The 11,255-nt window shown below is 45.8% G+C and overlaps 1 protein-coding gene across 1 annotated transcript; it reads left to right on the plus strand.

The window, feature by feature from the left end:
• The first annotated feature begins 683 nt into the window (after positions 1-683).
• On the plus strand, positions 684-10,341 carry ADAMTS1 (ADAM metallopeptidase with thrombospondin type 1 motif 1). Its single transcript, XM_032174887.2, has 9 exons — positions 684-1,868; positions 3,418-3,764; positions 4,114-4,246; positions 4,935-5,102; positions 5,538-5,824; positions 6,039-6,225; positions 6,339-6,514; positions 7,484-7,659; positions 7,820-10,341. Exons 1-9 carry the CDS (start codon positions 1,139-1,141, stop codon positions 8,517-8,519), a joined length of 2,904 nt encoding a protein of 967 aa, XP_032030778.1. The 5' UTR covers positions 684-1,138; the 3' UTR covers positions 8,520-10,341.
• The last annotated feature ends 914 nt before the right edge of the window (positions 10,342-11,255 follow it).

An 11,255-nucleotide genomic window follows, 5' to 3' on the forward strand; every position in this document is an offset into this window, starting at 1 on the left:
ACATATTTTAAAATCCAGATCCTAAGAAGTGTCACCCGGCCCCTCACCCAGGCATGCTTTCTGGGGGAAGCGCAGGGCCAACCAAGCTTTCCCGAGAAAAGTTGGGGCAGAGAGAGCAGGCGGCGGCTAAGGAGCTCCTGGCAGGCTGGGAAGGTGGAGAAGTGGGGTGGTGTATTTTTCTAGAAAGTGTAGCCCTAGCTCATCTCCTAGATTGGGGAAGAGGGAACTGAGGGAGGAGGGAAGGAGACTCAGGGCAGCTCCAGCATAGGGAAATGTTGGAGAACGGACTCCGTTCTCCACCCGAACCCTCCCTCCTGGGAACCGCAGCCCAGCGCGGTAACTGAGTTACCGCAACCGGGCAGTGGGGAGGAAGGGTGGTCCAGGAAACCGGCGAGGGAGAAAAGCGGTGGAAGGGAGAGTCTTCTCCCTGGAGCGGCCCCAGCAGTACAAAGTGCTGGTCACAGCGCCCCTTCCGCCCCTAGATTGACGAGCAGTGGCGTGGAGCCAGCGCTGAGGCTGCCCCCTCCCCCTCCCGAGCCCGCAGCGCGGAGCGCGGTTTAGCACCAACGGAGCCGGGGGCGGTGTCTTTGGGATGGAAAAGGGCCAAAGGGGAGGAGGGGGGTGGGGGGGGGGGGGGGTTTCGCTGGTCCACTATAAAAGGACCGCTCAGCTGCCCGGTTCTTGCACTCGCTGGAAAGCGGCTCCGAGCCAGGGGCTATTGCAAAGCCAGGGTGCGCTACGGGACGGAGAGGGGAGAGCCCTGCGCAGAGTGAGCAACACCGCAGCCAAGGCGGAGGCCGAAGAGGGGCGCCAGGCACCAATCTCCGCGTTGCCTCAGCCCCAGAGGCGCCCCAGAGCGCTTCTTGTCCCCGCAGAGCCACTCTGCCTGCGCCTGCCTCTCAGTGTCTCCAACTTTGCGCTGGAAGAAAAACTTCCCGCGCGCCGGGCAGAAAGGCAGCGCCTCCTCTTAGTGACTCCGGGAGCTTCGGCTGTAGCCGGCTCTGCGCGCCCTTCCAACGAATTATAGAAATTGTTAATTTTAACAACCCAGAGCAGGCCAGCGAGGCTTTGCTCTCCCGACCCGAACTAAAGCTCCCTCGCTCCGTGCGCTGCTGCGAGCGGTGTCTCCTGGGCTCCAATGCAGCGAGCTGTACCCGAGGGGTTCGGAAGGCGCAAGCTGGGCAGCGACATGGGGAACGCGGAGCGGGCTCCGGGGTCTCGGAGCCTTGGGCCCGTGCCCACGCTGCTGCTGCTCGCCGCGGCGCTACTGGCGGTGTCGGACGCGCTCGGGCGCCCCTCGGAGGAGGACGAGGAGCTGGTGGTGCCGGAGCTGGAGCGCGCCCCGGGACACGGGACCACGCGCCTCCGCCTGCATGCCTTTGACCAGCAGCTGGATCTGGAGCTGCGGCCCGACAGCAGCTTTTTGGCGCCAGGCTTCACGCTCCAGAACGTGGGGCGCAAATCCGGGTCCGAGACGCCGCTTCCGGAACCCGACCTGGCGCACTGCTTCTACTCCGGCACCGTGAATGGCGATCCCAGCTCAGCTGCCGCCCTCAGCCTCTGCGAGGGCGTGCGCGGCGCCTTCTACCTGCGGGGCGAGGCGTATTTCATCCAGCCGCTGCCCGCCGCCAGCGAGCGCCTCGCCACCGCCGCCCCAGGGGAGAAGCCGCCGGCACCACTAGAGTTCCACCTCTTGCGGCGGAATCGGCAGGGCGACGGCGGCGGCACATGCGGGGTCGTGGACGACGAGCCCCGGCCAACTGGGAAAGCGGAGACCGAAGACGAGGACGAAGGGACTGAGGGCGAGGACGAAGGAGCTCAGTGGTCGCCCCAGGACCCGGCACTGCAACGCGTAGGACAGCCCGCAGGTAGAAGAATTGCTGTCGTTTGTCTGTCCATTCATCCTCCTCTCCTCACTTTCTCTATCCCACGCGACTTCAGGGTAGACTCCTGCTGGCAGGCAGGAGCATAAGTCCGCGGACAGAACGGAGGCCTGGAGTGGAGGAATGTGGTTTGAGGTTTGGATTGGTGAACTCAGCTAGAAAACATACTTCCATTTGCCCAAATAATGAATAACCAAGAAAAAAAAACTGACAAACGATTTTCTGCAAACTAAAGCAAAGCATTTAGGCCGGGGAGGGAGAGTTTGTAACCTGACTCCTTCCACCTTTAGTGAGTTGGAGCTTGCGCGAGTTCTTTCCAGTCTGCGTATTTCTTTTTAACGATTTTGTGTGCGCCTTTTGTGCGGGTTGCAACGTTGCGCCGAGTTTTGTAACCGCCGCCTGTGCGTGCATCCTGCGCTCACTGGAGGGCGGATGTGGAGAGGGCAGAGGAGCAATGGTGACCTAGGAAGGTACCCTGAGCAGCTACGCTAGGATCTCTCTTCTGCAGGCTTCTGTCCCTTTTCCCCCTTATAAGGCTGACCCGGGCGGGCTGAAGGCGGTGGGGCCCCTTCGCAGAACCTGCTTGGGAGGTCTTTCCCGGGCTTGCCCCGCCTCCCAGTTTGCACTCCCTCTCGCGGCCATAATTCTGCTCTCAAGCACTGTTGAAAGTCACTGCCGGTCCTTCCTGCTACGCCTTCTCTCTTGTTGCAGTGCTTATTCTCCAGTTCTTTTTGTTTTATCACTTTGGTGCCTTTTTCCTTCTTTAACTCTCTCTCAAGTGTCATTTTTTAAAGAATTCTCCCCTTTTCCCCTGCTCCTCTGCTCCTGGGAGCAAAGTGGTCGCAGCCCAGTTCAGGACTTTCCGCAGGGGTTGGGTCTCAGTCCGGAGTGGAAGGCTGTGTTCCAAATAATCAATCACGCCTGCAAGCTGGAACTTATTTCCCTGGGGCAGTGGGAGTGGGGGCCATAGGCTGCTGGGCAGAGTGGGTGGTCCTTGTGCCCGGAATTGGCAAGAGCGGAGCACCCCAGGGACCCCTGGAATGAGACAGCAGAGCTGTGCAGTCTGAGATTCCTTAAGGCCCGGCCCCTTGGCAGCAGCCCAGGCCCTACCCGAGGCCTTCCACGTGGAGCCTGATGATCTCATTCAGGATTTGAGCCCTCGCCTGTGAAAGAGTGACTCAGGGCCTCTGCCTGCCACCCCTTGCTCCAAGATTTTACTACAATTGGGTAGGATGATGTGCGAAACTGCCTTGTTCAGACTTCAGGATTTCAAAGAGAACAGAAGAAATCCTGCTCACACACAGAAAGAGCCTGACCATGCAAAGAAGCGCGTGGTCTTTTTATTTAAAGGAGAGGAGAGAACTTTAAAAATAACACTTCGAGTGAAGATATGCAAATATTTTTGTTATTGTTGTTGTGGGTATATTTTTTGCTTTGTTTGCTTTGACTGGTTAGGCTTTCCTAATATATGCTAGGAAGGTAACTATTCTTGGACAGCCTGACCATAAGCAAACTTTCTTTTTTTTCTTTACAGGAACTGGAAGCATCAGAAAGAAGCGATTTGTCTCCAGTCACCGCTATGTGGAAACCATGCTTGTGGCAGACCAGTCGATGGCAGAATTCCACGGCAGTGGTCTAAAGCATTACCTTCTCACGTTGTTTTCGGTGGCAGCCAGATTGTACAAACACCCCAGCATTCGTAATTCAGTTAGCCTGGTGGTGGTGAAGATCTTGGTCATCCACGATGAACAGAAGGGGCCAGAAGTGACCTCCAATGCTGCCCTCACTCTGCGGAACTTTTGCAACTGGCAGAAGCAGCACAACCCACTCAGTGACCGGGATGCAGAGCACTATGACACAGCAATTCTTTTCACCAGACAGGTAAGAGGAAGATGGTACCAGCTGTGAGACTGTCCTCTTAGTAGTCTACATTGTACCAAAAAGATATATACAAGGCATTTCACCAGTGTTTTTGCAGTTAACCTTTTTTAATTGGCTAGCATGGTTTATCTTACTCATTTCTACTGTAATTTCAATATCTCAAGTTTCACAGTTCCATTTTAAAAGCATTAGGAAAAAAGCTTGATTAAAGTCACATGAAGTCTTCTTATGTCAACAATAATGAATGTAGATGCTCCAAAGCATATGTAAAGGCACACCCTGCCAAAAAAGTTAGATCCCAAGGGTCATGCTCCCCTTATTAATAACGATTTACCTTTGCTTTTTGTAGGACTTGTGTGGGTCCCAGACATGTGATACTCTTGGGATGGCTGATGTTGGAACTGTGTGTGATCCGAGCAGAAGCTGCTCCGTCATAGAAGATGATGGTTTACAAGCTGCCTTCACTACAGCCCATGAATTAGGTAAGTCTGCTTCAAAGCAGGAGTTAAGCCCAATTCAGAAATGTAAATTGGTAAAACAATATAAGAAGGAGAGTCTGTAGGTTATATTGCTATTTTAGGTCCTAGTGCATCTTAGAAACTATAGAAAATATTTTTTCACTATTTCAAACATGGTCATTTTTATTAAAGTAAAAAATAAGATAGTAGTAGCTCTGGACATTTGGAAATGTGTATGTTTGTTTACACCCTGTGAAAAGTAGACATGGTCTGCAAAATAGCCGATCTCCTAAATATATTTCTCTAGAAATATTATTTTGGGACAAATGAATGAATCCTTGTTGGGAAAAAAACCTGCTGCGTATCATCCATATTTTATTTATTATTATTATTTTTTTTGAGATGGCGTCTCACTCTGTCTCCCAGGCTGGAGTGGAGTGGCGTGATCTCGGCTCACTACAACCTCTGCCTCCTGGGTTCGAGCGATTCTGCTACCTCAGCATGCCCAGTAGCTGGGATTACAGGTGCATGCCACCACACCCGGCTAATTTTTGTATTTTTAGTAGAGACAGGGTTTCGCTATGTTGGCCATGCTGGTCTCAAACTCCTGACCTCAAGTGATCCACCCGCCTTGGCTTCTGGAATTACAGGTGTGAGGCACCGCACCCAGCCATGATCCATATTTTAATGTGGGTTTTGGATTGCTTCCTAGGCCACGTGTTTAACATGCCACATGATGATGCAAAGCAGTGTGCCAGCCTTAATGGTGTGAACCAGGATTCCCACATGATGGCATCAATGCTTTCCAACCTGGACCACAGCCAGCCTTGGTCTCCTTGCAGTGCCTACATGATTACATCATTTCTGGATAATGGTCATGGTGAGATGTTCCAGCTACTCTCTCTAGATGGCATCCAACCTTTCATGCATAAAGTTTAGTTAAATGAACTCTTTCCTTTTTGTTCTTTTTATTTTCCCCACGTCAAAAGTACTTTTTCTCTGTCAAGATCCTAACTGTTGAGATCTTAATTCCAAATAAAAAATAGTGCTTCTGGTTGAGTAGCTCCCAAAGCCCATTCATTCACATTGTTAGCAGATCAATAACTTCCTGTCATTGTTAATATAGAAGCACCCCATTGAGGATAAGATCTTAATAGTAATCTACATCTTTTTAGCATTTTCCTCCCCCAGCTTTACAGTTTTCAAATCACTTTGCTATCTATTTTCTCATATGATAAATATTTTCTGAAATGGGATCTACCCCTTCGTGCCCTCACTAACTCTGTATTAATATTGGTTGGCATTTCCTTTGCAGGGGAATGTTTGATGGACAAGCCTCAGAATCCCATACAGCTCCCAGGCGATCTCCCTGGCACCTCATACGATGCCAACCGGCAGTGCCAGTTTACATTTGGGGAGGACTCCAAACACTGCCCTGATGCAGCCAGCACGTGCAGCACCTTGTGGTGTACCGGCACCTCTGGCGGGGTGCTGGTGTGCCAAACCAAACACTTCCCATGGGCAGATGGCACCAGCTGTGGAGAAGGGAAATGGTGTATCAACGGCAAGTGTGTGAACAAAACCGACAGAAAGCATTTTGATGTGAGTTTTTCTACTGAAACACATTCAGAATTGAAAAGAACAAAGTGATGATAAAAGATTTGATACCAAGTTAAACATCCCCATCTGTGTCCTCTAGCAGGAATGCGAGATAGCTTATTTTTAGAATTGATTCTTTGTTCCATGTGGTTTTCTTTGGTACCCTAAAAGTTCTCTTTAGAGAATTCTAATGCTGATGATTTGTATCTCCATTTAGACTCCTTTTCATGGAAGCTGGGGGATGTGGGGGCCTTGGGGAGACTGTTCAAGAACGTGCGGTGGAGGAGTCCAGTACACGATGAGGGAATGTGACAACCCAGTCCCAAAGAATGGAGGGAAGTACTGTGAAGGCAAACGAGTGCGCTACAGATCCTGTAACCTTGAGGACTGTCCAGACAATAATGGTGAGGAGCAATCAACTCTGATTTTAAGAAACGGGATAAAAAAAAAGATGTACCCACCAACAGGTGGCTCAAGATTGGAAACTGATAACGTTATCATATTATTCTCTTTCCAGGAAAAACCTTTAGAGAGGAACAATGTGAGGCACACAACGAGTTTTCAAAAGCTTCCTTTGGGAGTGGGCCTGCGGTGGAATGGATTCCCAAGTACGCTGGCGTCTCACCAAAGGACAGGTGCAAGCTCATCTGCCAAGCCAAAGGCATTGGCTACTTCTTCGTTTTGCAGCCCAAGGTAGTTAGTTTTTACCTTATTTTTACCTAAAAACCAAGGCCTAAGCTTGCTACCTTTTCAAGCAATTTTTGATATACTTTCTTTGCTTTCCATATTAACATATCTTCAATTTCAAATTTGAACTCCTTTTCTTTTACATAAATTGGCAACTGCCTGCTTTGAGTTTAGTGTTTTCAGTTATGAATGAAGCTTAAATCTAACACTTCAGATGCTTGCAATTGCTCGCTATTACTCTTCTATATACAAAGAAAAGCTTTTTGGACAATCAAGTTCTCTGTGAGACAAGGCTTCACGTACGGCTCATAGTTAGATACATTATATGTTCACACAGTAACCAGTAGTTTTGGAAAATAGTTTATGCATGGTCCAAAATACTTGTAACTGGGTAACTAGCAGTAGCAGGGGCAAACAGAATAATTGAAATGGAAGTCTGAGTATTGATAATTTTTATGTTTGAAAACACATATTGAACTGGGAAAAGCATCATTTCTTTTGCTGTTTTGCTAAGGGAATACATCTGGATCTCAGACAGAAAATGGAATTTAATGTGATTGAGATGATCGTGTGTCATTAGCACCATAGGCTATGAAAATATTCCCAAGTTGCAGATTCAATATTCAGCAAGTGATTTATGAAGCACTTACTCTTGCTAGATACTAATTATTCTAGGCTCTGAAGATACAGCAGTAAACAAAGTGATAAAGAGCTCTACTTGCATTGACCTTAGCTGGAGGAGGGATAGGTCCGTAGATAAATAATTTTTAAAAATCTCTAATTTCTTCAGATGTCTATACGTAGTACTGAAAAACATGCCAACATGAAGGGTAAATGCATGAAATGCATAATGTGTAGAGGGTACTGTTTTTAATTAGCATGGTCAGGAAAGTAGAGAGAAAATGTTTCCACTTATCATTGCAGCATCTCCTTCCTTTGCTTGTATGAAACACTAGATATGTGTCCTTTTTTCAGGTTGTCGATGGTACTCCCTGTAGCCCAGATTCCACCTCTGTCTGTGTGCAAGGACAGTGTGTAAAAGCTGGTTGTGATCGCATCATAGACTCCAAAAAGAAGTTTGATAAATGTGGTGTTTGTGGGGGAAATGGATCTACTTGTAAGAAAATATCAGGATCAGTTACTAGTGCAAAGTAAGTTTTAAAACACCTATTTGCAGACCTTATAATTTAAATGGGCCTTTCAACAGGTCTGGGAAAAAAACATGTCTCATAAAAGATTAATGTGTTTTTAAGCTAAATAATCTAATTAGCCAATGAATCAGAGATTTATGCCTGTTTTTGTCACCTGCAGACCTGGATATCATGATATCATCACAATTCCAACTGGAGCCACCAACATCGAAGTGAAACAGCGGAACCAGAGGGGATCCAGGAACAATGGCAGCTTTCTTGCCATCAAAGCTGCTGATGGCACGTATATTCTTAATGGTGACTACACTTTGTCCACCTTAGAGCAGGACATTATGTACAAAGGGGTTGTCTTGAGGTACAGCGGCTCCTCTGCGGCATTGGAAAGAATTCGCAGCTTTAGCCCTCTCAAAGAGCCCTTGACCATCCAGGTTCTTACTGTGGGCAATGCCCTTCGACCTAAAATTAAATACACCTACTTCGTAAAGAAGAAGAAGGAATCTTTCAATGCTATCCCCACTTTCTCAGCATGGGTCATTGAAGAGTGGGGCGAATGTTCTAAGTCATGTGAATCGGGTTGGCAGAGAAGACTGGTAGAATGCCGAGACATTAATGGACAGCCTGCTTCCGAGTGTGCAAAGGAAGTGAAGCCAGCCAGTACCAGACCTTGTGCAGACCATCCCTGCCCCCAGTGGCAGCTGGGGGAGTGGTCATCATGTTCTAAGACCTGTGGGAAGGGTTACAAAAAAAGAAGCTTGAAGTGTCTGTCCCATGATGGAGGGGTGTTATCTCATGAGAGCTGTGATCCTTTAAAGAAACCTAAACATTTCATAGACTTTTGCACAATGGCAGAATGCAGTTAAGTGGTTTCAGTGGTGTTAGCTTTGAGGGCAAGGCAAAGTGAGGAAGGGCTGGTGCAGGGAAAGCAAGAAGGCTGGAGGGAGCCAGCGTATCTTGCCGGTAACCAGTGAGGTGTATCAGTAAGGTGGGATTATGGGGGTAGATAGAAAAGCAGTTGAATCATCAGAGTAAACTGCCAGTTGCAAATTTGATAGGATAGTTAGTGAGGATTATTAACCTCTGAGCAGTGATATAGCCTAATAAAGCCCTGGGCATTATTATTATTACTTCTTTTGTTACATCTATTACAAGTTTAAAAAAAACAAAGCAATTGTCAAAAAAAGTTAGAACTATTACAACCCCTGTTTCCTGGTACTTATCAAATACTTTGTATCACGGGGGTTGGGAAATGAAAAGTAGGAGAAAGGTGAGATTTTACTAAGACCTGTTTTACTTTACCTCACTAACAACGGGGGGAGAAAGGAGTACAAATAGGATCTTTGACCAGCACTGTTTATGGCTGCTATGGTTTCAGAGAATGTTTATACATTATTTCTACCAAGAATTAAAACTTCAGATTGTTCAACATGAGAGAGGCTCAGCAACGTGACATGACTCAAATGGCTTCCTCTTTCCTTTTTTGGACCATCTCAGTCTTTATTTGTGTAATTCATTTTGAGGAAAAAACAACTCCATGTATTCATTCAAGTGCATTAAAGTCTACAGTGGAAAAAAAGCAGTGAAGCATTAGGTGCTGGTAAAAACTAGAGGAGACACAATGAGCTTAGTACCTGCAACTTCCTTTCTTTCCTACCATGTAACCCTGCTTTGGGAATATGGATGTAAAGAAATAACTTGTGTCTCATGAAAATCAGTACAATCACACAAGGAGGATGAAATGCCGGAACAAAAATGAGGTGTGTAGGACAGGGTCCCACAGGTTTGGGGACATTAAGATCACTTGTCTTGTGGTGGGGAGGCTGCTGAGGGGTAGCAGGTCCATCTCCGGCAGCTGGTCCAACAGTCGTATCCTGGTGAATGTCTGTTCAGCTCTTCTGTGAGAATACGATTTTTTCCATATGTATATAGTAAAATATGTTACTATAAATTACATGTACTTTATAAGTATTGGTTTGGGTGTTCCTTCCAAGAAGGACTATAGTTAGTAATAAATGCCTATAATAACATATTTATTTTTATACATGTATTTCTAATGAAAAAAACTTTTAAATTATATCGCTTTTGTGAAAGTGCATATAAAATAGAGTATTTATACAATATATGTTACTAGAAATAAAAGAACACTTTTGGAATATGTGTGTCTGTTTTTTGAAGTGGGAATTAATTCCTGGGAAGCAAACCTGAGGCACAAATATTGAATCTGAAGATCAAATTATTTTCTTAAATTATTTGGCAATAAGATTTTGTTCAAGAGGAAGGTGAAGCAAGATGGCCGAACAGAAGATTTTTTTCTAGTGAAATATATTTCTTGTATCCTTGGTATATCTGATTGCTAAAAAGAAAGAAACTTATGATGTCGTTTGTTACTAATGTATCTAATAATATACACCAGTGGTTGGCAAACTTCTTTTTTAAAAAGCCAAATGGTAAATAGTCGCAACTTTGTCAATCCTGTCAATAACTATCCTGTCAATACCATCTAGGTCACAACTGCTCAGCCGTGCTGTTGTAGCACAAAAGTAGCCATAAAGAATGAGTAAGTGAATGGACATGGCTGTGTTCTAATCAAACTATTTGCAAAAACAAATAATAGGTCCGATTTCTTCTGTAGATTCAGTTTGCCAACCCTGGTATATACCATAAATTAAATTGAAAGAGCTTTCAGTTCTGGATGCTTTTTGAATTTGTATCTGTTCCTCAATTATATCCCATAAGTAAAAATATGTGAAAGTATTTAGCTATTAAGTAGAAAACAATGACTCATAAATTACGTTTAGGTTAGACATACATGGTGAGTTAAACCCTCTAAATGCTTCACTTGCTCATCAGGAATACCTGAGGGGTTTTGGAGAAAACTTGGAAAGCCCACAGCTTTCTGCGTAGTCTTTTTGTAAATCACTGTCTTTTAAATACTAAGTGGTATATCAATAACTAAAAGTTCAGATTCCTTCCAAAGTAACTACACTTCTCCCAGGAAATAGTATTTACTAGAAGACTCAGATTATGTGGTTAATCACAGACATTTTGAACTCTACATTTTTCTCCTTTTCCTTGAAAGGAGGAGTTTGCGCCCTCTTCTGTTGCAGTTTGATAAAGACACACCCAAGACTGGGAAGAAAAAGAGGTTTAATGGACTCACAGTTCCACATGGCTAGGGAGGCCTCACAATCATGGTGGAAGGCAAGATGGAGCAAGTCATGTCTTGCGTGGATGGCGGCTGGCAAAGAGAGAGAGCCTGTGCAGGGGAACTCCTCTTTATAAAGCCATCAGATCTCATGAGACTTATTCACGATCACAACACCAGCACAGAAAAGACCCACCCCCATGATTCAGTTACCTCCCACTGGATCCCACAACACATAGGAATTATGGGAAGTACAATTCAAGATGAGATTTGGTGGGGACGCAGCTAAACCATATCACAGGTATTACAATATAGCATGCTAGTTTTTACGTATAGATGATAATTTCTAACTTACTCTCAGTTATTCAAAGTGTTCTTCCCCTGAGCAATTAAACATATCATTCTCAGCAGTCAGGTGTACAGGTGCTGAGAATCAAATTAATTTCTGGTTTTT

The sequence above is a fragment of the Hylobates moloch genome, unplaced genomic scaffold, assembly GCF_009828535.3.
Source record: "Hylobates moloch isolate HMO894 unplaced genomic scaffold, HMol_V3 SCAFFOLD_14, whole genome shotgun sequence".
Lineage (NCBI taxonomy): Eukaryota > Metazoa > Chordata > Mammalia > Primates > Hylobatidae > Hylobates > Hylobates moloch.

Bases quoted from the DNA above. Each gene is read 5' to 3' on its own strand.
- ADAMTS1 (XM_032174887.2), top strand. From the start codon at position 1,139: ATGCAGCGAGCTGTACCCGAGGGGTTCGGAAGGCGCAAGCTGGGCAGC. The intron at 6,226-6,338 runs GTGAGGAGCAAT...TTCTCTTTCCAG, and splicing joins GGACTGTCCAGACAATAATG to GAAAAACCTTTAGAGAGGAA. The intron at 7,660-7,819 runs GTAAGTTTTAAA...TGTCACCTGCAG, and splicing joins GGATCAGTTACTAGTGCAAA to ACCTGGATATCATGATATCA.